Source organism: Anas platyrhynchos, chromosome 2 (assembly GCF_047663525.1).
Source record: "Anas platyrhynchos isolate ZD024472 breed Pekin duck chromosome 2, IASCAAS_PekinDuck_T2T, whole genome shotgun sequence".
NCBI classification, from domain to species: domain Eukaryota; kingdom Metazoa; phylum Chordata; class Aves; order Anseriformes; family Anatidae; genus Anas; species Anas platyrhynchos.
In genome coordinates this window covers 16,578,720-16,602,420 of record NC_092588.1, presented here as the reverse complement: position 1 = coordinate 16,602,420, position 23,701 = coordinate 16,578,720, and the positions used below count along the sequence as shown (strand labels likewise).

General features: G+C 33.9%; 1 protein-coding gene across 4 annotated transcripts in view; it reads right to left on the bottom strand.

The window, feature by feature from the left end:
* Positions 1–23,701, bottom strand: part of CSMD3 (CUB and Sushi multiple domains 3) — a 641,367-nt gene that overhangs the window by 396,030 nt on the left and 221,636 nt on the right. For 2 of the 4 annotated variants that reach the window (XM_005009295.6, XM_038175100.2), the window contains exon 7: positions 7,448–7,744. The exons of the other annotated variants lie outside the window; for them this stretch is intronic. In XM_005009295.6, coding sequence (XP_005009352.3) covers positions 7,448–7,744 — 297 coding nt within the window. The remainder of the gene's footprint in view (positions 1–7,447; positions 7,745–23,701) is intronic. 4 annotated transcript variants of the gene reach the window in all.

The window sequence follows — 23,701 nt, the reverse complement described above, 5'->3', positions numbered from 1 at the left end:
TTTCTAAAGAGAGGAAAATAGTTGTTTTTAATACAGTTTAGAACTGATACAGTTTAGTGCAGAACCACTGATTGCTCCAGAACAGAAAATATTATATTATGACAGATTTTATTTGCTGCATATACTATTTCTAATGATGGAAACAGGAGTCCAGTATACTCTGGATTTCCCACATTCAGTGTTTATATGCAGATATATCAAATAAATCATACATGATACACTGAATTAGACATATGCTTGGAATTATGTGTTCCAAAAAAGTTGGTATGCATGCACAGCAGATCTACCAAGCCTTAAACTTGAACTTATTATTCATGCACAGGTCATTTTATTTTTTTTTTGGGGGGGGGGGGGTATTTGTTTCTTTTTTCATACACTGCATGTTTACTAGGCATGTAACATATATAGTTATCCAGAATTTCCAAACTCTGACTACACAAGTCCTAAATATGAAGATGTCATTGCTATTACAACTTCACCACTTCAAGGGACTGTAAAAGGCAGAAAAAAAAAAAAAAAAGAAAGGTGAAAGGTGTGTGTGTATGTAGATATTGCAGCCTATTTAGATATCAGGTGATAGCACTTCAGGCTCCAGAAATCTTTATTTTAAAAAAATCTGAACCAAAGTATTGCATAATAAACCATGCTCAAACACACTGATGCTGCAGCACAATTTTCTAGTCTTTTTGCATCTTGTAGGTTGGCATTAGAGGACATAAATACAGAATTAAATAAGTAGATAATGATTTTTTTTTTTTAATATGAAGAATGATTCAAGACGAGCAATCAGACTGTAAAGTGAACCATCCACTTTTCACACTAATTTTTTTTTTTAATTTGTTTCAAGATCATACTATAATTTAAGCAAAGTATCTTTGTGCACAATAAAATGACTAAAATAATATCAATTACTTTTTGACTCCTTGCAAAAAGGAGAGATGTTTAAACAAAGTTCCTGTTCATTACAATATATTAAATGAATAAAATGAGATTTTGAGTCTCTTCCAGGTATATAAATTTTGCTGGCTGAAGATCTGTTTTAGTATTACCCCTTCCCACAGTCAAAATGTTTTATCCAGAATGGAAGAAAATATAAATGAAACTGAATGTGATTATTTTTTTTTTTTCATAAAATGATGGTTCAACAAACACAATTATATACTTTAGAATGATATGTCTATGGCTTCATTAACCTAACGTGTGCATTTCACGTTTATATTAAAATATAATGTATTTTGATTTTACTTTAATACATTTTCATTTTAATAGTGCAAGTTCTCAGTTCATTCTTAATCTACAGATGAAAACCTATGACGATTTTAAGAGAACAGTACTGTGTATTACATTAGCCACGTACAATTTAATATGTACTTGAAAAATTCTCATTGGGTTCTTATCACAGAAAAAATACACTGAAAGACTACACCAAAAGGGAAAAAATCTCTTCTCTTGACTTAAAAGTATAACTGCTGAAAAGCTGCTGGAACAATAGAATTATTGCAAGTTTTTGCAAAATAGGAACGCTCTCACTTTACTTCCACTAAAAATTACAAAAATATTTTACTTCTTTAGGTAACTTCCAACAAATATAAAGAACATCTTTGTACAATAATGTAATGTAATTATGATCTGAACTTTATAAACTGTGATAGAACAAGTACTGATAAAAATAAAATGTGTGTGATATATGTTATAAAATATAGGTTATTCTATATATTAGTACCGAGCTAAGAATGATGAGGAGGAATGATGAAGAAATAATTTTAAGACTTTGAACATCATAAAAGTTCTGTATAGGGACTACCTTTGGTCAGTTTGGGCCACCTGTCATGGCTGTGCCCTGCCCAGCTTTTTATGTGCACCCCCAGCCTCCTCACTAGCAGGGTGGCATGAGAAGCAAAAAAGTCCTTGATTTAGTATAAGCTCTGATCAGCAACAACAATAACAAAGGCGCTATCACCACTATTTTAATCCTAAATACAAAATCAGTTACAGTGAATAAAATGAACAACAAAACCAGGACACCATGCCTTTTGTCTATTTAACATGTCTCCCAATAGATGTGCATCTGGCTACTGTAGTTTTGCTTTGCAGCCTTTCCTGACAGCGCTTGAACTGCACTAGCACAGGCTGCTCTATAAAAGAAGGTTGTTAGTGGCCACTTCGAATAAGTGTGTGTTAAAAAATGCTACATCTTCATTTTTAGTATTTTGTAGTTATTTTAGAGCGATAATAAATAGATTAAGAAGATTTTTTTTTCTCTCCGTTTTCTTCCTTCTAATCACACTAGACTTAACTATTGGATGAAAACCGATCTCCTTTCCAAAGATGACTTTGAAGTTGGAAGATGTAAAGAAGCTTAAATCACCATTATCAGTTTTTAATCTAAGAAAAATATTTAAATTAACAAACCATGGATTTTAGATTTCATCCAGCAAACAGATGTCTATTTATCTCAATGCACACATTAAAGAGGTATTTCCAAACACTTTATGAAAAGATAAACAAATATAGTTATGCTAATGAGAATTTCTTGTGACTTTATGAACTACTGCCACTTCGAAGACACAGAGTACACAAACCTTATGTATGAGTATTCTTATACAAATACATGAATGCAAAAATCTTACTTTTACTGCAAAATATATTGATTTTCTTCACATTCGCATTATTATAGTTGTGGGTTTCACTCATCACACACACCAAAGAAAAAACCTGCAAACATATGCAGTGGTTGCTTATATGACTCTATTAAAAATCTTTAACAGCTCTTAGTAAAATCTCTGCTTCCCTGCTCCTCACTTTCTTTTTCTTCTTCTAAAGAAGAAAATCTCATAAAATGTAGGATGTAGGAATATATTTTTTATCAAATCTTTAAAAAGCTTACATCAAATAATCACAGAGCAGTGCTCTATTATTTTACTGAATCTTTCAAAAAAAAAATCAAGACAGTCAAATAACTCCCTCTTTGGTAAATAAACTGATTGAAGAGAGTTTCATTAGCACCCAATTTAATTCCTCTTTCATTTTCTCTTATATTTTGTGTGTTCTCACTTTATGACTCTCTTTTACTTTAGAACAAGTTTTAAACTAATCTTGTCTCCTACCTTCAGACACTCTCCTGCAACACAGCACAAAAAGAAATCCAGGATTAATGGGGAACATCCAGCAGGAAAGGTCTTTTTTGTTTTGTTTTTCCCTCACTGAATCATTTTTTCCTGGTTATAACTATGATACTACAAAGTCAGATATCAAAAAGCTTAAGGCAAGGTGTGATAGTTAAGAGTTCTAAAAGAAGAAAGTGGCAAGGACAGAAATGAGAAAGCTTTGTGGTTTTTTTCTTTTTTTTTTTTTTGTTTGTTTGTTTTTTAAAGGAAAAAAATGCTTAAAAAGTAGGGAAATAAAAGAGAATGAAGACATCAGTAAAGTGAATAAAATAGACTTTGAAAAAAAATCTAGCTAAAATAAAACAAAAAACGTTAATCCCAAAACTGAGCAAATACTCTTGCTCAATTTTCATTCATAATATGGTTAAAATTTCAGTTATTCTCAGAGGTATTTAATGAAGATGAATGTGTACTCCTGTATTTAAAATGAGCGTGTATCTTTAGACAGTCCAAACATGCTATGAAAGCACTCACTAAGAAAAGTTATAAAATATTGCTCATTATGTTTGCATACATGGCAATAAAAATTCTACTGTGCTAAGAAAGAGAAGATCAACCTAATATGAATTCTAAAACAATTCAGTAGCATCAACTACATTACTAAACTCTGAATTCTTAGTTTAATGAGACATGGATTATACAAAAGAACAAAATGTCAGATTATCCCCCATTAATGTAGTTATGACCAAGCTCACAGTATTTAAATACTTCAACAGAAAATAAACAAGATAAAAATCACATTTAATTTCCTTCCTGACTTCACACCTGAATAAGACAGATCATACTAAAAACTGTGATGTAATAACCATATGAGCTTCCTCCCACCCCATTTTGAAATGGAGGAAGCAATACACTTTCCTGAGCTTGAATTCTTGGTTCATGAGAACTTAAGAACAAAAAGATTCTGTTTTTCTTCTAGCTGTAGCATCTAAATATATTCTTCGTTGGCTAATCAACCTGTAAAATCAACCTGTCTTGAAAGCAAGATTTTCACCTCCTCCTTCCAGAAGAGTTCCTCACTCCAATAAGAAGAATTCTTCTCACACTTCACCCTAATATACCTGTTTATATCTTATATACTTATTTGTCTTTACATTCCTACATATTTGCATTCACTTCCTGAAATATTTATCCCTTCATCATTCCATTTTCTTTTGTAAGGTCAGATGCTCAGAACAATATAATAGCAGTATAGTACTTTTATTTATCCAATTCAGTCTGAATTCTTTTTGATGAAGGAACTGTAATCATGTACAATATTCCTCATGAGATCTCACTGCCACCTTATTATTTATATTTGCACTGCCCTATCAATTATGGAAATATTTCAGAGAAAGCTACTGGGTTTCCTTTTCCATCTTTTAAGTAGTTGTAATAAAAATTCTCTCTTCTTCTGTCATTTCCAGCTTACAATCAAAGAGAAGAAATTCTTCAACCATCCTTTGACACAAACTACGATTATTTTTGAAGTCCAGACAGTAAGTGCGGTAGACTAATTTTCATCTAGTAGATTAACTTTAGACAGAACCTCTAGTTCTTTCTTTCATAAAAACAACACAAAAGTCAGTTTAATAACAAAAATAATGTTGTTTACCATTTCTGGAAGAACTTATTCACAGAACAGAATCCAACATTAGGACTCATTCTATATATATATATTTTTTTTTCCATCGATGACAATATAATAAAGTATGGCACTATTTTGATCTAACTAGCAACATTCTAAAAACAGTCTATGGTAAAAACTACATGTACAGTAAATTTTTAACAAATCATGTATGTGCATGTTTCAAATGGTAAGTTTTAGTAAATTGTATTTAGTATATTAAATCTTTACAAGCATAAATTACCTCACATAGGTTTGGAAGCAAAATTTTTGAGTTATGCTCAAGAACATGTGAAAAAAATAGATTTCCAGAATATAACCTAATTTTTAATATCTGTTAAGTACAGAAAGAATTAAAAAAGGAATTTACATAAACTTCTTAAGCAGGTCTAACAAATAGTTCCATAGGAAATTTAAATATGCAGAGCAAGACAATTGTTTGGATATTTTTGTAATGTTTTCATTGTCAAACAGAAGCTAAAATGTTTCAGTAGAAACTCACATGAAACTCTATAGAAATACCTGTGGAATATCTCCCCAACATGGAAATTACTTCCTGTGAAGAAACTGTAGTCACACATTCACAACCATTCCTTCAAAACATGTCTGTGTAATGAGAAATTTTGTATAGTAGACCATAACAGGTTAATTAGTCAATCTGATACATTTTCATGGCTACTGTAGGTGTACTATCAAAAATTGGTGATTACCAAGCGAAACCATTTTTTTTCTCAGTATATGAATATCCACTCTATCATCAGATGTATACTGTGATGTGGGTATAACACAATAAAATTATATTTAGAAGATGTCTAGCAAATGCTAACAAAATCAAGACTATAAACATGCCATGAGGGTAATAAACTGCAGACACAGCTAGGTATGGACTTCGTTCTCTAGGAGAGTGTATACAGTATTGATCTCATCTGTACATGTGCTGTGGTTTAATATTTGGATAAAATAATAATAATAATATAAAAAACAACCAACCAACCAAAAACCCATAGCATTAGCTTAGCAAAATCTTGTCCCTTGTTGTCATCCTTCCCCCTCCTCCCAACCCCCCCCCGCAGTGTAAAATTTTGTACTTTAACATGGCAATGTAATTCAGAAGAGCCTTATATATGTGTTAGATTAAAGGACAGGTCAGAGGAGAAAAGGACAGTGAAACAACAGTGGAGAGGACATTGTAGTACAATGACTACAAATAAGTGATAGAAGAAACTGTATGTATATCACAGTTACTGCCAAACCTAACTGCCGAATTACTATACTCATATCCATGAATTAGAAGAGATTATTACAGACCTTCAGAAACTCTTTCATAACTGAAAATAAGACTGTTTTCTACTTTTTAAACCTGACCAAAGATATTCTAAACAGAATGCCTAGCCTTATAATCTGTAGAAACCAAACTCTTAATTTGTATCAACTGATAACCACAAAAAAAAATAAAAAATTGTATTGTTAGAAATTAAAACAATTAAGAGACAAAGCTATTTCATGATTTGTTTTGCATGCAAACCAAATCAAATACAGTTCTTGTTTTTTTTTATAACCTACTTAATTTACGTAATGTTTTAAAATTCTGTACAACTGCAGCTGTGTCAATAGGTCTTAGTAAATGAAGCTACAGTCATTTATGCAAGGTGACTATCTGATCCAGTAGGATAACAGATTCCACTCTAAAGTTGTCTTTACAAAACATCGACCATATACAAAGACATCTACAAATTGCTTGTGCTATAAAAGCTCTTGCTTTTCAATATTTTTGTGTTTGTAAGTTCTTCAGGTACAATAGCTTTACATGAAACAATGGACTAGCATAAAATAATAAATAATAATACGTAATAAATATTATTCAATAACATTAACCTGCACCATTAACATCTGTATATGACAAAAAAAAAAAGACAATCCAATTTGTTTCTGAATGTCTCTGGTGGTTAAATTAAGACATTCAAGCACTGCTGTTACTCAGATTTAATTTTCATATTGCTGTTTACCTTTAAGTGAAATAAATCTTGCTTTGTGTAGGCTCCAAGTGTTCATTATTAGTACTTTTGCATGTGGATTAAATCATCTGAATATAGGAATATAGCAAAACTTTAGATTTAATAATAACTTAATACTCTCCACTGAATTCCTTTCTGTACAGTCACTAATGTCCATTCACTGATTTCATATTTGATAGAATAAAAATGTATACACATTTAAAAAAGCCAAACCTTTGCTGAAGATTTTATCAGAAGGGAGATGGATACATCTACACCACTGGTTAGTTTAGAACAAAACAGCTATTTACAAAGTACAGTTTTGTTGTTTAATTGCTTATTTCTAAACATATATGTAGCATAGAATAATGTTTTTATCTCAACTTTTATCTCACACTAGCCTTGACAATGAAACACGATATAAATTATGAAGTGAAAATTCCTTGCTCTTCCCTCCCCCCTTTTTTTCCTATAACTTAAATTAATTTAAATTACAATGACAATATTACTTACATTTTTTCATCTGTCTGCCCTCATTAGAACTCACTTTTTAGTAGATTTAATTCCTTTCCCATTTGATTTAATCACACTTCTGGAATGTATACCTGACCTTTCATTTTTGATTTATACAGAATATTTTTCCATAACTACATGGGCACAAGTAAAATAATATCCAATACCTCTATGAGTAACAACTGCAAGTTCTTTAGTTCTTTCTATCTGCTCAGCTTTTCTTGGTCGTCTTCTTGTGCTTTGTATGTTTGCTTGATGAAGGGAGAGTTCTTCCTTGGAAGAGGCGGATTCCAGAATTGATTTTCTTATATTCATAGCTTGCACTTGTTGCTCTTCAGAAGGTTGTTTATGGGTGGATACAGTAACATCTGCAGATGTGCTAGCAACAGTAATAGCACCAGTTGTGACCGCAATAGGCTCCTCTAACTCACCAGTGGAGGCAGTTTTGATCAAAGTGGAAGAACCTGTGGGACACACAGTAGCACTGGATGCTAACTTTTTCTTTTGAATTGCGTTTTTCTGTTAAACCTAAGAGGTTAAATTTCCCTCTGTTTAACATAGTAAAGACAACTGACATGAAAAGAAGAAGGTCAATATGGTTTATTTAAGTTTTGGAAGTAATCAGAACATTTTTTAATGGTAGTGAACATTTTTTTAATTATAGTGATATTATACATTTAGTTTTAAATGTGCTGCAAATGTTTGTAGTATTAACTTTTGTACCAGTCAGAATGAGAGCACATAATTTCTACCCCTTGAAATTCAGCCAAAAAATACCATGGTAGAAGCAGAAAATAAAGCCATATCATTAAAGCAGAAAATAGAGCCGTATCTACCCCATGAGTGGAAAAGTGATAACCGCCTTCTTGAGGAGTGATACAATAGCATTATGTGGTAACCTAGGTAGAAGGTGAAACTTTGGTAGTTCAACTGCTAATAAGGCTGTCAAATATGTTCACATACCCAATTCTTTCATCAGCTCTTGACAGGGTTCTAAAAGCTCATTAAAGCATTTAGCGTTGATACAAGGCCAAGGGCGGATGGAAAAAGGTACATCTGTATGTACATGTGTAAAAGGTACACATGTAAACAAAACAACATCTAAGCATAATTATCTCTATTTGATATCGGACAAAGGCTGCATCTGTAATTTTCTTTTTACTCTCAGATTTCTGTTTAAAAAAAAAAAAACACAACAACAACAACTAAGAAAAAAAAGTTTGATTAATTAAAATTTTGTCTATGCACTGCTTAGGAAAACATTTGTTTAACACTTCTAAGTTGAGTAGTAGCTAAAAATATGTAAACCATAGGGGATTGTTTTTTAAAATATTTTATTAACTTTTTCATCTTTCCCTATCCCCCAGATTCGTTTGCAAATGTTTTGAGGTCAACTCACCCACCTTTGAATATTTAGAACATCTAACACAATAGCAACTCCATCTTGACTGGAACAGACAAATAACTGGGCAATGCATAATAAAATTCATAATAAAAAATTAACATTAAAAAAGATGTAGCACAAACTGTACTATGATCTATTAGTATATTTAATACATAATACTGAATAAGGGACTTTTCAAAACTCATTCAAACATTCCACACTTCTATTTTTACTCCTGAGCTGTCTTCTCATGCACATTTTGAGACTTTGAAGTGTAGTGCACGATGACAGGATCTGCAGTATTTGCACTGTTAGAAGAATCACTAGAAAATGGAAATAAAACTCACAGTGGAACTGGGCAGTATATAGCACCTTTCATGCACATGCTATATCAAACCTTTTTACAAAACTATCAAATATACTGTATAAACAAATGAAACATCTTAAATGTTAAAAATACTCAGTCTTGATAATAAAGTCCGTGTTGTTTTTGGTTTTGTTTATGCAGAAATTTTAGGTGTGAAATGTTTTATTTTGCTACGAATAGTGTAGCAAACATAATGGTATCTAATAGGTAAAAAACAGTATCTAATAGGTAACAAACAGAGCTTCTGTATGCATGGAATAAGTTGTTTTTACTATCTTACATGTTATATCTTTATATCTGTTCCTCAGAACAGCAGTTCTAATTCATACAGCGGGAGTTCTCCCTGCACAACTAAACAACTTTAAAAGCACCAGATACATGTATAGCTACAGGTTTATGTGTAGGAAACAGAACCATGAATCTTCTAGTAGGTAATAATAGATAATAATAATAACAACAACAAAACAACAACTAAACAAACAAAATCCTTACTGTCCTATGATGACAGCACTGTAACTAAAAATGGACCTAGGCGTGTTTTGTTTTGTTTTATTCTGGAATAAAAGAAGAAAAAAAATCACAACAATTAATAATATTACAAGACTAGACTAGTTATGATTCAGCTTACAAGGAATTTTCATAGATTGCTATCAAGATTAAAACATAGAAAATACAAGTGCATGTCCAAGAGATATTTTGGAACAGGATAATGTTGCTTAAAACAAAGAAAGAAAACTTACTGCATGTTGCATTATCACTACTTTTAAAGTAAAATATATGTGGATGTATCTTTATCATGCAAGCAAATGTACAAAAATAAGCAGTAGTCAGCTCCCAATATCAAGCTCAAAATTATATTCAGAATCTCAGTCAAATGGAATGTTATGTCCTAGTGTTTTAAAGACACACAGCACTTTAGTAGAAAATATTAACTAGTTAAGAGAAAGCCCATTTAAAAATAAAAAAGAAAAACAGCAAGAAAAATACTGCTTAATTAAAGCTTCAAACTGCATACATTGAAAAATACTGTACCACTGTGCTAGAGAGGCAACTTTCAAGCAGACACCTACCTTGTTATGCTTGTTAGTCAAGTGGAAGGAGATCAAAGTGATAAAACACAGGGCAGTTTAGTTCACAAAACTAGTCTGAATGAACCACTACTCAAAAGTGTTGTAACTGCTAAAACTTTGGATAATGGAAACATATGGAAGACCCATAAGCCTTTCTATTTATATAGGGGTGGAGGTTGCTCTTGATTCCAGCATCATTTCTAGTAAAGAAGAGAGGCAAGTGCCTTTGACATTTCCCTGAGACAAAGCTCCAGAAATAGATTATGAATCTGTGCTAGATGCACATAATTTGCATATGCAATATGCTATAACTATACACAGGGTTCCTCTTGTAAACATACGATAGCAAAGGAAATTTACCACACATAAACCCCCAGTGGAAATTCTGATTTAAATTAATCTCACAGTCTAATAGCTAGAATTAGCTAATACAATGAAAATGCTTCTATTGAAAACATTTTTTTCCTTCCCGTTTAGAATACTACAACTTGGGAAAGCTCACCTTAAAATGTGGGAATGCTCGAGGAATGTATCATCCCTTTTTAATTAGTACATATATTTAAAATTTACTTATTTTAAATTGTAAAGAATGTGTCCGTAGTGAATTAGAATTTAACCATGTTTAGAAACTCTAGGCCTGAAAAAAGTAGTGACATTTACCACAAGAAAAGTTCATGTGTTGGAAAGAAGGATCAGACAAATGCATTTCTTGAGGTAGATCTTAATTCAAATTTCTGTATTTCAGAGACAATTTATTATCTTAACCAAAATTAATTAATCTCAAACAAGATGACCTGAGTTTTATGCTCATTATAGAAGCTTGAGTTCTAGGCTTATTACAGTCATAGAATCATAGAATGGCTTGAGTTGAAAGAGACCTTAAAGATCAACTAATTCCAACCCCCTGCCATGGGCATGAACGCCACCAACTAGATTCAGGTTGCCCAGGGCCTCATCCGACCTGCTCCTGAACACCTACAGGGATGAGGCATCCAAAGCTTCTCTAGGAAATATGTTCTTGTCCTCCCACTTAGTGAAAGATTTCCTACTAACATCTAACCTAAACCTACCCTCCTAAAGCTATTCTTCCTTATCTTATCACTCTCTAAGCTACTCTCCACCTTTTTATAAGTTTATTTTAAGTAATGAAAGGCTGCAAAGATGTCTCTCCAGAACTTTCTCTTCTCCAGACTTAATATCCCCAGCTCTCTCAACCTCTCTTCATAGCAGAGGTACTCCAGCCCTCTGATCAACTTTGTGGTCCTTCCATGGACTCACTCTTAACAGGCCAATATCCTTCACATACCCCAGACCTGAATACAGCGGTCAAAGCAGGGTCTCACAAGCGCAGAGCAGAGCAGAAGGAGACAATCCCTTCCTTGACAGGCTGGACACCCCTCTGGTGATGCAGCCCAGGATGCAGTTAGCCTTCTAGGCTGCAAGCCTAGGTTGCTAGCTCTTGTTGAGCTTTTTGTCCACCAGAACCCCCAGGTCCTTCTCTGCACAGCTGCTCTCAATGAGTTCTTCTCTCAGTCTATGCTCATGTCTGGGATTGCCGCAACCCAGGTGTAGCACTTTGAAGTTGGACTTGTTGAACCTCATTAAGTTCACATGGGTCCACTTTTCAAGGTTGTCCAGGTCCCTTTGGATAGCATCTCTTCCTTCTGTTGTATCAGCTGCACCACTCACGATATTGTGTTCAATCCCAGATTAAGCTGTAGATTTCACCTGTAGCTGCTATCTCCTATTAAACCAGAACTGTTTTTCTTTCCTAGAGGGGCTAGCATAAGCAAGAACTACCAGTGATTAGTCAATATACATTAGCACATGATTTAAGACTCAATTTTAAAAGTAAAATTAACATAATTACCTGCCGATATTTAATTAACATTCTTTCTTATAAGATATGATTAAGAAAAATGTTTTAGCAGGATTCAAAATGATAGGATTTTAAGGAAAATGAATTAATTCTCTAAATTAAATTGACAGTGTGAAATTACAATATTACCATGCTTTCAGATGCTAACCATCAACTGGACTTAAACTATTCTCGTCACAATGCCAGTTTAAAATAAAGCTTCAATACAGATTATATTACCATGACTTCTATTATTACAAGCCAACTGTTATAATTCCATAGACTGAAAGCACAGGTATAGCCAGCACAATATAACTGACTTGAAAGCCCATCACTAAACGTTTGAAATGCAACCAAATAAGTATGATTCATCAAGAAGTATTCTGAAAATGTTATAAAGATTTTCTAAATTTGCTCTTTCTTCAGAGACAACTGATAAATAAATATTAACATTAAACTAGTGTTTTAATACTACTTATTTGTCCACTAGTTAGTTACACCATGCTGATTAGGAGTCAAAAAATAAAATATAATCCAAAAAGGTTAATATTCTATAAAGTGAATTTGTTTTGTATCACACATGGATTAAAACAAATGTTATCCATAGGAGCATAGAATAACTCAGGACAAAATGTACCACAGGAAGCCTCTTAGCCATTCTTCTGCATAAAGCAGCATCAACCCTGAGGTCAGAGCAGGTCACTCAGGATTTTATATGGTCAGTTCTTGAGAAACCTCACAGGATGGAGACTGCCCAATTTCTCTGAGTCAACTTGTTCAAAAGTAAGATTCACAGCAAGTTTATCTTTATATATGGTCTGAAGATCTTGTTTCCAACCCTGCCATCTTTCTCATTTTCTCAAAACCTACTCCACCATGAAAAGCTTGGTTTTGACTTTTCAATGAAGACACCAGGAAGCTGTTATTAGCTTTGCTGGCTTCTCCAGGGTGAACAAGACCAGCTCCATCGGCCTCTCCTCACAGGGCAAGTGCTCCAGCCTCCAGCTACCTCAGCAGCTCTCTACTGAACATGCTCTAGCAAAGAACTTGTCTTTCCTGTATTGAGGTCCAAAATTGGATGCCTTATTACAGCTGTGGTCACATGAGTATTGAGTAAAGGACAATAATTCTTTCCTTTGATCACACATTCCTGTTAACATAGTGCAGAATATTGCTGCCAGGGCACATTGCTGGCTTGTGCTCTGATTGCCGTCTGCCAGGACCCACAGGGCCTTTTCAGCAAAGCTGCTTGCTACCTACCATTCCTATGCCATTCTGTCTTCCTGGGTGCAACACTTTACATTTGTCCTTGTTGAGTTTCATAAAGTTCCTGTTGGCCCATTCCTCTAACTTCTCTACATCTCTCTGGAAGGATCTATCTATGACTATATTGACTATTGACTGATATTTTGGCATCATGTGCAAATCTGATGAGATTGCGCTCTGCCACTGATTTTAGATCATTGGTAAAAACATTGAACAGAACTAGTACCATGACAGACCCTTGCAGTACTCCACTTAGATTAGAGGTAGAGTATGGCCTGTTATCAACTATCCTCTAAATTTACAAGTTAGTAACTTCAGCAGTGGAAGAATAAATGAAAATCGGTGGATTATTCATAAAGTAGTTCACCAAAAAAATATAGTATATGCTTGAAAAAGACCAAATAAATGGGACAATTTAGACTATCAGACTGTAAAAACATCAGTTGACATAACAATAGATTTTTAACTCCATATAAATTGTGTTCCTTTTGGCCACTGTGTGTAACATTATATAGTATAAGTGCATTACAATCCCACTAACTTTAGATCTGAAGTCTTATATATCAGTATTAAATTACACTTCTATGTAATGACATTTCTATGTAATGTAGTCGTATGATATACCACTGAGGTGTATAATATATGATTATCAGGACTCTGAGGGCCCTGGTGGGCATAAACAGCTCTGCCCAACATCCCCTAGGTCTCCCCCATCCCTGCCTGTGGCCCAGGATCCTTTTTCAGCCCCTGAGGCTGTCAGCCCCTGCCCCGGTGACACCACCACAGGGCCAGTCTCCAGCTCTCCACAGCACTGCTTTGTGCAGCCATGAGCCCCACCCAGCCAGACCCAGACCCCAGCCTCCCTCTGTCCTCAGGGAGATGCCAGATGCTCAGGGCTAGGGCTGTCCCGAGTGTCCTGGCTCCCCTGCTCCTGGCCAGGGTGGTGGGATGGGTCCTGCCCTGCTGGTCTGCATGCAGATCACCTGCGGTCCACAGCTCACCAGCCCTCAGGGAGCCAGCTGCTGAACCTTGACAGTAACTGTCTCTTCATCACTGTGAAAAATACACTGCCTACATACATTTAAAAGCATTACATTTAAGAAGAGGTAAGTAATTCTCTCTTATTTCTCACTCAGAATAAATAAACTAAGTTCATGTCTAAACAGAGTAAATGTTACTTATAAAGTAATATAAAAATGAACTACTTAAAAATGAAACTCTACCATCTGGTCTTTTATGACCTAAATGATTCCATGATTCTATGATTTTTGTTGTTGTTTCACTAAAAGGTCAAAATACACTGAATAAACAAGGAATGTTTTTAGTAATGCTTTTCAAGAAAGGTCAAGTGCGAAAAAAACAATTCTCTAGGAAGAAAAGTTCTTTCAGTGTACATAATGATCCAAAACCCACTTAAAGAGATAAAGCTATTCCTACAGAACATTATGTGCTCTCAGCATCAGGTGGGCAATAAGCAAACTTTTGAGCAATGAAATGGGCATCCAGTACAAAACATGAACTTTTCCTCAGGAAAAGCTTCCCTGGGAGATGTCCCCAGTGATCCATTAGTCAACAATTTCAAGATATCTAAAGCTAAATACTTACGTGTTACAGTTAATTTCAAATGCATTCTTTCTACTATAGAGTGCCCTGCCTAAAAGTACAACAATTTGATTTTCAGAAATGTCAGATGGTTTCGAATACTTCTTACATTTCTAGCTAATAGTACTTAAGGAGTTCTGAGGAGAGTGGTTGCTCAGAATATCTGGTAGAATGGTTTGGGGTTGGAAGGCACCTTTGGAGATTGTCTAGTCCACTGATTTCCTAAAGCTGGGTCAACTACAGCATGTTGCTCATGATAGTGTCATGTTTTGGATATATTCAGGGATAGAGACTCTACAGCTTTTCTGAGCAAGTTGTGCCAGTTTTTATTACCTTTTCAGTAAGAAGGTTTCTTCTGTTTAAATGGAATTTCCTGAATTTCAGTTGTTGCCCATTATCATTTATACTTAGACTTGGCACCAATGAGATGAATATGGTTCATCACCCTCTTTATACATGTATGCACCGACATAATCATTTAGGCTCGGTCTTTAAAACACAACATTTTTTTGTTAGAGAGAAGCGTGTTAAACAGCTACATTTTCTAGAATGGAATCACGTATTTAAAGAAATGCATATCTGAACTAGAAGTTTAAAATAATATACATGCTACACATTCTTTCCACTTTTTCTTAGAAAAACATCCTACCCTCAAGTCTAACTACCTACTTCAACAATCAAATTTTTGGATATAATTTGGTAGGTCAGCACAACAATTTATTTTCCAGAAAAACTCAAAGCTGACACTGGAAGAAAAAAAGGAAAACAAAAACAAACAAACAAACAAAAATTCCCTGAGAGATTTATCCTGAATAAAAAAGCAAATAATAGGTATGTATCACTCTAAAGAATATTCTCAAAAACAAACAAAAAGATTTTTATGAAATTATCAATATTTCTTATATGTGTTGAGATAATAAAATACCCTTTCAAGCTGTTCAGATTCCTCAGATTATCTAAAATATCTCCTTTATCTAAATCAAGGACATACAGATTCCTAAACTCAATCACAAAATCTATTCCTCCATCCAAAGATGGAAATTCAATATTTTCAGAGATTTTTCCAATTTTCTAGAGTCAATAACCAAACATGGCTTTGTGGCTTTCTGTTCTATGGGGGCCTCCTTTCAGCAATTTCTTTATGTCTGTAAAAAAGAGCTAACTACTCTAACTACATCAGACCATGAAGACAAAGAAAGAGGTGGTGGTAATTGGAAGTAGGATTTAGGTTGCAGATGATAAAAAAGAACAAAAGACAGAAATGAGGATTAATATTAGGCTAGGGTACTTGGAAAAAAAGCACAAAAGGCAGACTGCAGAATCAGGAGACTAAACTGTGGAAACTAATGTCTCAACTAGTGTTACAAACTTCTGTTTGTATTTTTATTTATTTCCATTAAATTATTTTTATAACTGTTAAATGAGCAATATTCCAGTCTTAATACCCCCTGGGAACAATAAAATACTAAATATAATACTTTTTAAGAATGGATTATCTGTTGGTTTGTTTGTTTGTTTCTTTGTTTCCCTTACAAAAGATTTCATTTTTTTTTCCTCATAGGGATTTCTTTGCAGTATATGCTATTTCTTAGAACTTAAAGTCCTTAATAAAAAACATTTTTTAATAACTATTACTTAAATACGACTGGGATTAATATAATCAGTTTCATATCTTCCTCTGCACAATCTATCTCACAGTGTTGTCATTTCAAAAGTACTTTATATAAATTTATAGTGATGGTAATTAATTTGTATTAAGCATGTCTTTCCTGGAATTATGTGTGCATTTCTGGCCAGCAGAAAGCCTTTTTGTGTGGTTTTGAGGGACAAAAATTCAGTTACACAGAATCACATAATTAACAGAATGCTTGAAGTTGGAAGGGACCTCCAGACATCATCTAGTAGGGTCACCTAGAGCAAGTTACACAGGATCACATCCAAGTGGGGTTTGAAAATTAAAAACCTTTCCCTTCTCAAAAATGTAATTATGAAAGAGAATGGAAACCTTTTTGAATGAGTCTTGTATTGAAATGATCATTCTTTATTCTGAAGTTCTACATGCTTATAGCATATTATGTTTCTGTGTCTTTCATTAGGTTCTGGCTATATATGCCTAGAATTTGGCTGTTAATAGAACTGCTAACAGTTTTACCATCATTACTAGGTATTTACTTCACATGAATTAAATGGCACTGTGATCATGTTGGCCGAGGCAAGAATTTCTGAAAGATTCCACAGAGTTCCCACAGTAAGTTCTTTTATGTGTAAGAAAAAGTTACTGGATGAAAATTAAATGAGAATTTTCAGCAAGTATTAAATATTTTTTTTTTGTTAGCCTCCACAAGAGGTAAAATTGTGAATTTCTTCCAGATTGGTTAATATTCATAAACTTCCATTGGGGTCATTGGGAAGATGAATGATTATTAGCGTAAATACTACTGACTGGTTTTCCATAAGTGTCAAACAAGTGTGCTCAGACAGGTTCAGAAAACCAGCCACAAGTCAATTTCCTAAAACTGAAATTTCTTTCAAGACTGCAATTATAAATTTGTTTTGACTGTTGATTTACTTAAGACATAGAGGTTTTTGAACTTTCAGAGCAAAATATGATTTAAACTTGTAGTTTTTATGTCTCTTTTCTAAAAAAAAAGAAACAAAACAAAACAACAACAACAACAACAAAAAAAAACAACTATGCAGCACCAGGCTGCATACAAATGAAAAGAAATTCTTACTTCTTGTATCTCCAGTTATAAACCTACATAGACCCTATGCTTATTTGTTACACTAACATATATATATATTAGGAATTAAAAGGTTATGACTTTAATCCCAAATTTACTAATAAGTGAGAGAAGGAAGGGGAATGCCAGGTGAAAGTGCCCGTTCCTATTTGCTTTTGTATAAGCTTTATTTGATTTGAATATATGTCCTTCAAAATTCTCTTCGCAATGTATTTGTACAGATTGGGGGGCATCAAGAAGACAGTACTATAAGCAAAAATAAAACATTACTACCTAAGAAATTGTCAGCTTTGTGAAAAGTGTTAGCATTACCTAGTTTTCAGGTGCCCTCGATTGAGGCTCAAAAGACTGAGGTGCCCTACTCTTCTAGGAACTTTCCAGGCAACTCTCAGCAAGTCACTTCATTAGCATGTGCTTCAGTTTTGTCATCCAAAACAGACAAAATAACTAATTCCATAGTGAAATTATTTAGAAATACGTATATAAAATGTTACATAAAAATCAGCTATTACTACTCTTCTCTTCCATACTGGCACATTTGAAAAGTCAATACTGCTTTAAGCTTATATAATTCAGTTTTAAATAATAGACAGTTTCCTAACTCTTTATTTCTGTTCTGTCACACTAGATGCCTCCCTTTTGTTTGTTCCAATATTTCAATTTCTACTATTCTATGGCTTACTTCAATTTCTGCTACGATTCCTGTTATTAAAAAGGCAGTATGAAGAACAGTTTAATGCATAAAGTATCTGCCAGACCCAAGTGCCTAAGTCTAAGGCACTAGACTGCATTGAAGATAACTCTTTTTACAAGTTAACTGTTTGTTTTTTGTTTGTTTGTTTTAATTGGGATACAGAAAGTACAGTTTAAGTTTCTTCCTTTTTGAGGAAATCAGGATATACATTTTTCACATTCCAGTCGAATTTCTGAACTATCAGAAAACTATAAATCTCTTTCAATTTTTCCCAAGTTATTCCCCTTGATACTGAGAATTTAAATATTCATTGGATGAAACAAAGACCAAAAATTACTCACTTAGCCTAATTTTATAACCAAGTGATTAAAATGTAAGGGTACTGGGAGAAATTTTCCATTTCTACCTCACTGAATAAAGAAACAAGAGTAATAAGCTAGGCAAGCATTTATTCACTGATTTTAGTCCCTTTTTAAGTATTTACTGAAGCTAATTTTCCATGGCAACTTTTAACTGATACTCTCTTTAACCAGACAGCAGTTTTAAATGTTGTTTCTTTAACATAAATGTTTGGTTTTGTTTCTGAATTTTTATTAAAAAAAAGATAAATCTAATTTTTTTCTGAAATGCATAGACCACAGCACCAACAGGAGTCAAAGTAAAGATTGATTTATACAGTGGTGTATTTTCTGTTTTGTCCTCCATTCCTTTCTAACATTTAGCTAGCTTTTTCAGGCACTCTAACCTTAGAACTGTGTGGTGCACTTTGACTATCTTAGAATGGAAGAGCTTGCCGATATTACTGAAAATAGCAATGATCAACAGAGCCCACCATTTTACTTGCAAGTTAAGATTATTGTTCCAGTGCTTGCTATGCTAAGAAAGTTACAAAGAACTAGCACAAGCTAAGGTCTTTGAATTCCTCAGAAGTATACCAGGAAGACTATGTAACTGTGAGATCCCAGTCACACAAAGACAATCCATGTCATGATGGAACTTGTACCAGGAAACTGGTACAAATGTCTCATGTGCTGCTTGTTAAAATGAACCTCTGCCTAGTTATAGTGATGATAGTTTGCTGTTTCTTGAGGCAATGAAGGTGCCCCTCACAAAGCATGGCAGAAGTACCTTTGCCAACTTTCTGGCCAAACTGCTAAGAAGAGATCGAAGGTAAGAATGATGAAAAGGGAGATGAGTCACATTTAAGTGAGATAGCAATGGAAATGAATGCAAAGGATTTAGAGGAATATGAGAGACTTTAGAAATGATAACACAACGTGAAAGGACACCTTCTTTCTCGTGTACACATTCAGTGACAGCATACATGTTTATTAAATTCCAGTTGTTTGTGAATGGGGGGGGGGGGGGGGGGGGGAGGAGTTAAATTTTCATCTTTCTGGTAATGCTACTAATACAGTACACAAATAGAGTACCCATTATTAACATATAAAAAGATCCACTGAGTGGAACCAAAGTGGAAGTAGTGTAGCTGGAAACTGAAAAGGTAGTTCAGAATACTCTCACATTCCTTATTTAGAGTAGAAGTTATTAAAAGCTAGACTTATCATTCAATAGATTTGAGGATATAAAATCTTATTTACCAAGGTGTTTGGAGGATACTTTGCATGTTTTTACTTCTGTAATGAGATAATCTTAGCTTTGAAGATTAAAGCCAAACATCATCACCCTCACCTATACTGTGAATAAATAAAAAAAGTAGTATCTTATTTAACAGTAAGAAATAATTTCTGACGCACCATATTGCATGGTTCATTTCCATTTTCATACTGCAGAACAGAATTTTGAATCTAATTTCTCCACTGGAAAAATAGTAGCTTTCTTATCTTTAGGCAGGAAACTAATACTAATTTTGGCTAATACTCAGTCTTCATGCATATGATGTGATTAGAGTCTTCAAAAATAATGCAGGGGGAAACATTCAAAAGAACAAAGCAATTATATTTCACATATTTTATGTTTCAACACAGTCCTGTTCATACAATAAACTATAAAAACTACTGCATCTATCTTTAAGGTACAAAAGCACAACAAAAGTTCAAGTGCTCTCAAGCAACTAAGCAACAAGCAAGCTGTCTGAAGAAAATAAATAGAGAGAAAGGGTAGTTCTGTACCATAGGGTACACAGTCTGGTTAGAAAGTATGTGACAAACTTAAATATGAGGCAAGACACCAAAAAATGCAACATTCAGTTATTTCATTATCTAGTTCTCTACATCTGGCTATTATCAAAATTATCTCACTCTGTGCTTGGATGTCCCCTAACACTACAGAAAAGATCCTGAAAATGAAAAATGACCTCCTAAAATTAAATAAGAAGAGAATGTTAGGCAGGAAAAAAAAAGGAGTGAGGTGTGGGGGAAGGGGAAATCATCCAGCAGAAATACTTCTATCTGATGTAACTGACAGTATTCATTCTAACACTTAAAATCTGTTTTCCATAATTAGACTATTTAAGGTTTGTTTATGTTCCCACTAAACTACATAGTGGTCAAAGGCATTCAAAAATTAACTCAAATGGCTTATCACTTTTAATTATCTAAGAAAAAATAAATTTTCCACACGAAAATTAAGTCACTTCCTGAAAAAGCCCAAGCATATTATAGGAACATTTGAATGTCACCATTTTCAAAGGGGAAACAGAGTGTTCCAGCAGTTTCAGTACCAATAGATATTCTGACTGTATAGCAGTGCTTTATCCCACCTTTTTCCCTCAGTTTTATCCTGAAATGAACAGATTATCCGTGCAGTATGTTACAGTGATTGGTGGTCATGAAGCAGATATTCAGATTAATGTATTACTGTTTTGACCTTATCAAAATGAAGTATCTTAGCTAACTTTAAGTCAAGAATAATTCGGTACATTTTTTCCTCTTCTACAAAGGACTTGAAATTACTTAAAGCCAGTGGCACATAAAACATAGTCTCTCTCTTTTGTAAACAATGAGCATGTGTAGAATATTAAACACATTAAAACGTTTGAATGCAACTAAAATACTCATGTTGTGTTTTGTTTTGTTTTGTTTTTTTAAGAATATGTAAAATTAAGAAGACACACCTATTAAATCATCAAAAAAAATTAGGCAGGACTGTATACTATATCACAACATTAATTCCAGAGTGAAAATACAGTCCATCAATTTAAACATTAGCATGCATCTGAAATTTTCAATTTCAAACAGCTTTTTTTTTTTTTTTTAAGAATTGTGTTCTTATTTGGAGTAGAAAACACTGAAGTAAACTTTAGAAATGGATCCTTCCAGTTCTATATGCAGTAACAGAACTAAATTAACATTCAACAATAGTTTTATTAAAACCTATAAATGTGAGAATTCTAAAAATACATTTTAAAAGGGGAGGGAAATGAAATAGAGCAATATTTCTCCTCTGACTTGACTACAGAAAAAACAATGTCATTCTATGCACTGTCATTGTGTGGATGAATAGCTGTACATAAAAGACATCTCAAGAATGCAAAGGTGAAAAATCATCTGCTCAGAAAGTAAGATGAAGCAAGATGAAGCAAGGCTAACAGACCCATGAGTACGAAACTCTGCTGCAAACATTTATTTTTGGGACAATATATGAAATTTAAGTTCTTGTTATGCCTAGGGGAAAAAAAATCTGATGAAAAGTTTCCTTCTATGAAAAGAAGATTCCTTTTTTCTCTGTCTACTGCTAAATCAGGTAGCTATCTGGGCTGTATTTTGACAACAGGACTTCAGGGTCTATAAAGAGCTATGAATCTACAACACTAAGAATTAGATGTCTGTCATTAAAAACAAATAAACAAACAAAAAAACCCAACACCACAACAACAACAAAAAAAGCAATCCACAAACAAACAAAAAGCTTATCTGCCAAATAAATTAACAATGCAACAAGCAACTTCTTTATACCACCTTCTATTTTATATTACAACCACTTCTATGGCTGTAACTCAAATGATGCAGCACTTTAATTTCTCTCAGGGAATCTCAAGATCCCATGAATGTGCTGATATTAAACTTCACTTCATGTGAAATCCCATCCGAGATTAAGACACTTACATTTGCGTGTCTGGACTTGCCCTAGGTGTCCCTAGGTGTATAAACTCATTATAATCAACAGAAATTAATCAATGTAGTCAGTAAAATACAGCGTTTTAATCCATCTCAAAGAACATCCCTTGCACAGCATATAATACCTGCCTAAATGCTATTAGTTGCCATTTTACGTGTTCTTTGACATCTTCCAGTTCCTGTACAGAAGGGTATGGTCTCCTGTAAATTCTAATTTGCTAATACTATGCAGATGTGTTGTTTACTCTAGAGCATCTCTACCCAGCCCCTCCCATATGGTCATCTGTGTAACTGCAACCTGTACCAGCAGTAGGTTGACCTTTCCAAAGCGTGGGGGTTAATCTTCCTTAAATTGCCTATATGTAGTTTGGTCCAAATTTTGGTCCAATTTTGATACTTCATACTGCTTTTATAATATCTTGCTTCATCTCCAAATGCCAGAAAAGCACATGCACTTCTGTCAGCACCATAAGGATACCTTAGATACACGTGCACTGACATATGAGATAGGGTATCTGTGGACGGATGAATTGTGTCCAGATTTAGTAGGTATTTAGAGAAAACCTATAGATGACAAAACAGAGGTATCTACATTTTGATGTAGACGTCTTGAAGCTGGATCTCACCTACAACCTTGTCATAACTGCTGAGTCTTCCAGCAGAAGTATTGTGTACTGTTAGTTGCAACAGGTTTTGAGATAAGTAAAGACAAATTGCATTTAAGTTGTTAGAGTTTCTGAAAAAAAGTGATAAAGATGGTTTTCCGCTTCTGGCAATTCTAGCCAAAATGTTCTGAGGCAGATCAGTACTATTTACTTTGGAGTAAGAAGTTTTTTACTTGGCTGCCAATTGCTTCAAATTATCTCTCAAAGCAAAACAAACAAAAAGTCTAGCTCCATAAATCATTTCTGAATGAAGACAGATTTCTATTCATATGCAAAATAACATAAAGAAAAAAAGAACAACAGAATATCAAACAGTGAAAGGTTGAGTGTCAGTTTTCTCCATATTGGACACATTGGAAGTGCTGGCATTCACCTTATTCAGCTACACTTAGCTCACTGTCAAGTTTTAGGCAGAGAAACCATTTGGATGCTTTTCACACATGAGAATGACAGATAAATTTTATCCTATTCTCATGGATATGTTTCAACCCTTCATCTGTATTTTCCTATAAGCAAAGATTCTTAATAGAAGGCAGACATGATTACTGTGTATTGTATATCAGTGTACTCAACTGACATATCTGATACTATTTTGTTCTTGAGTATTATTTTGTATATGGCCTAAACAGTGCAACTGAATTACTACACACAAGAAAGGGTGGAGAAAGCCTAAGTAGTTAGGAAGTTGATTT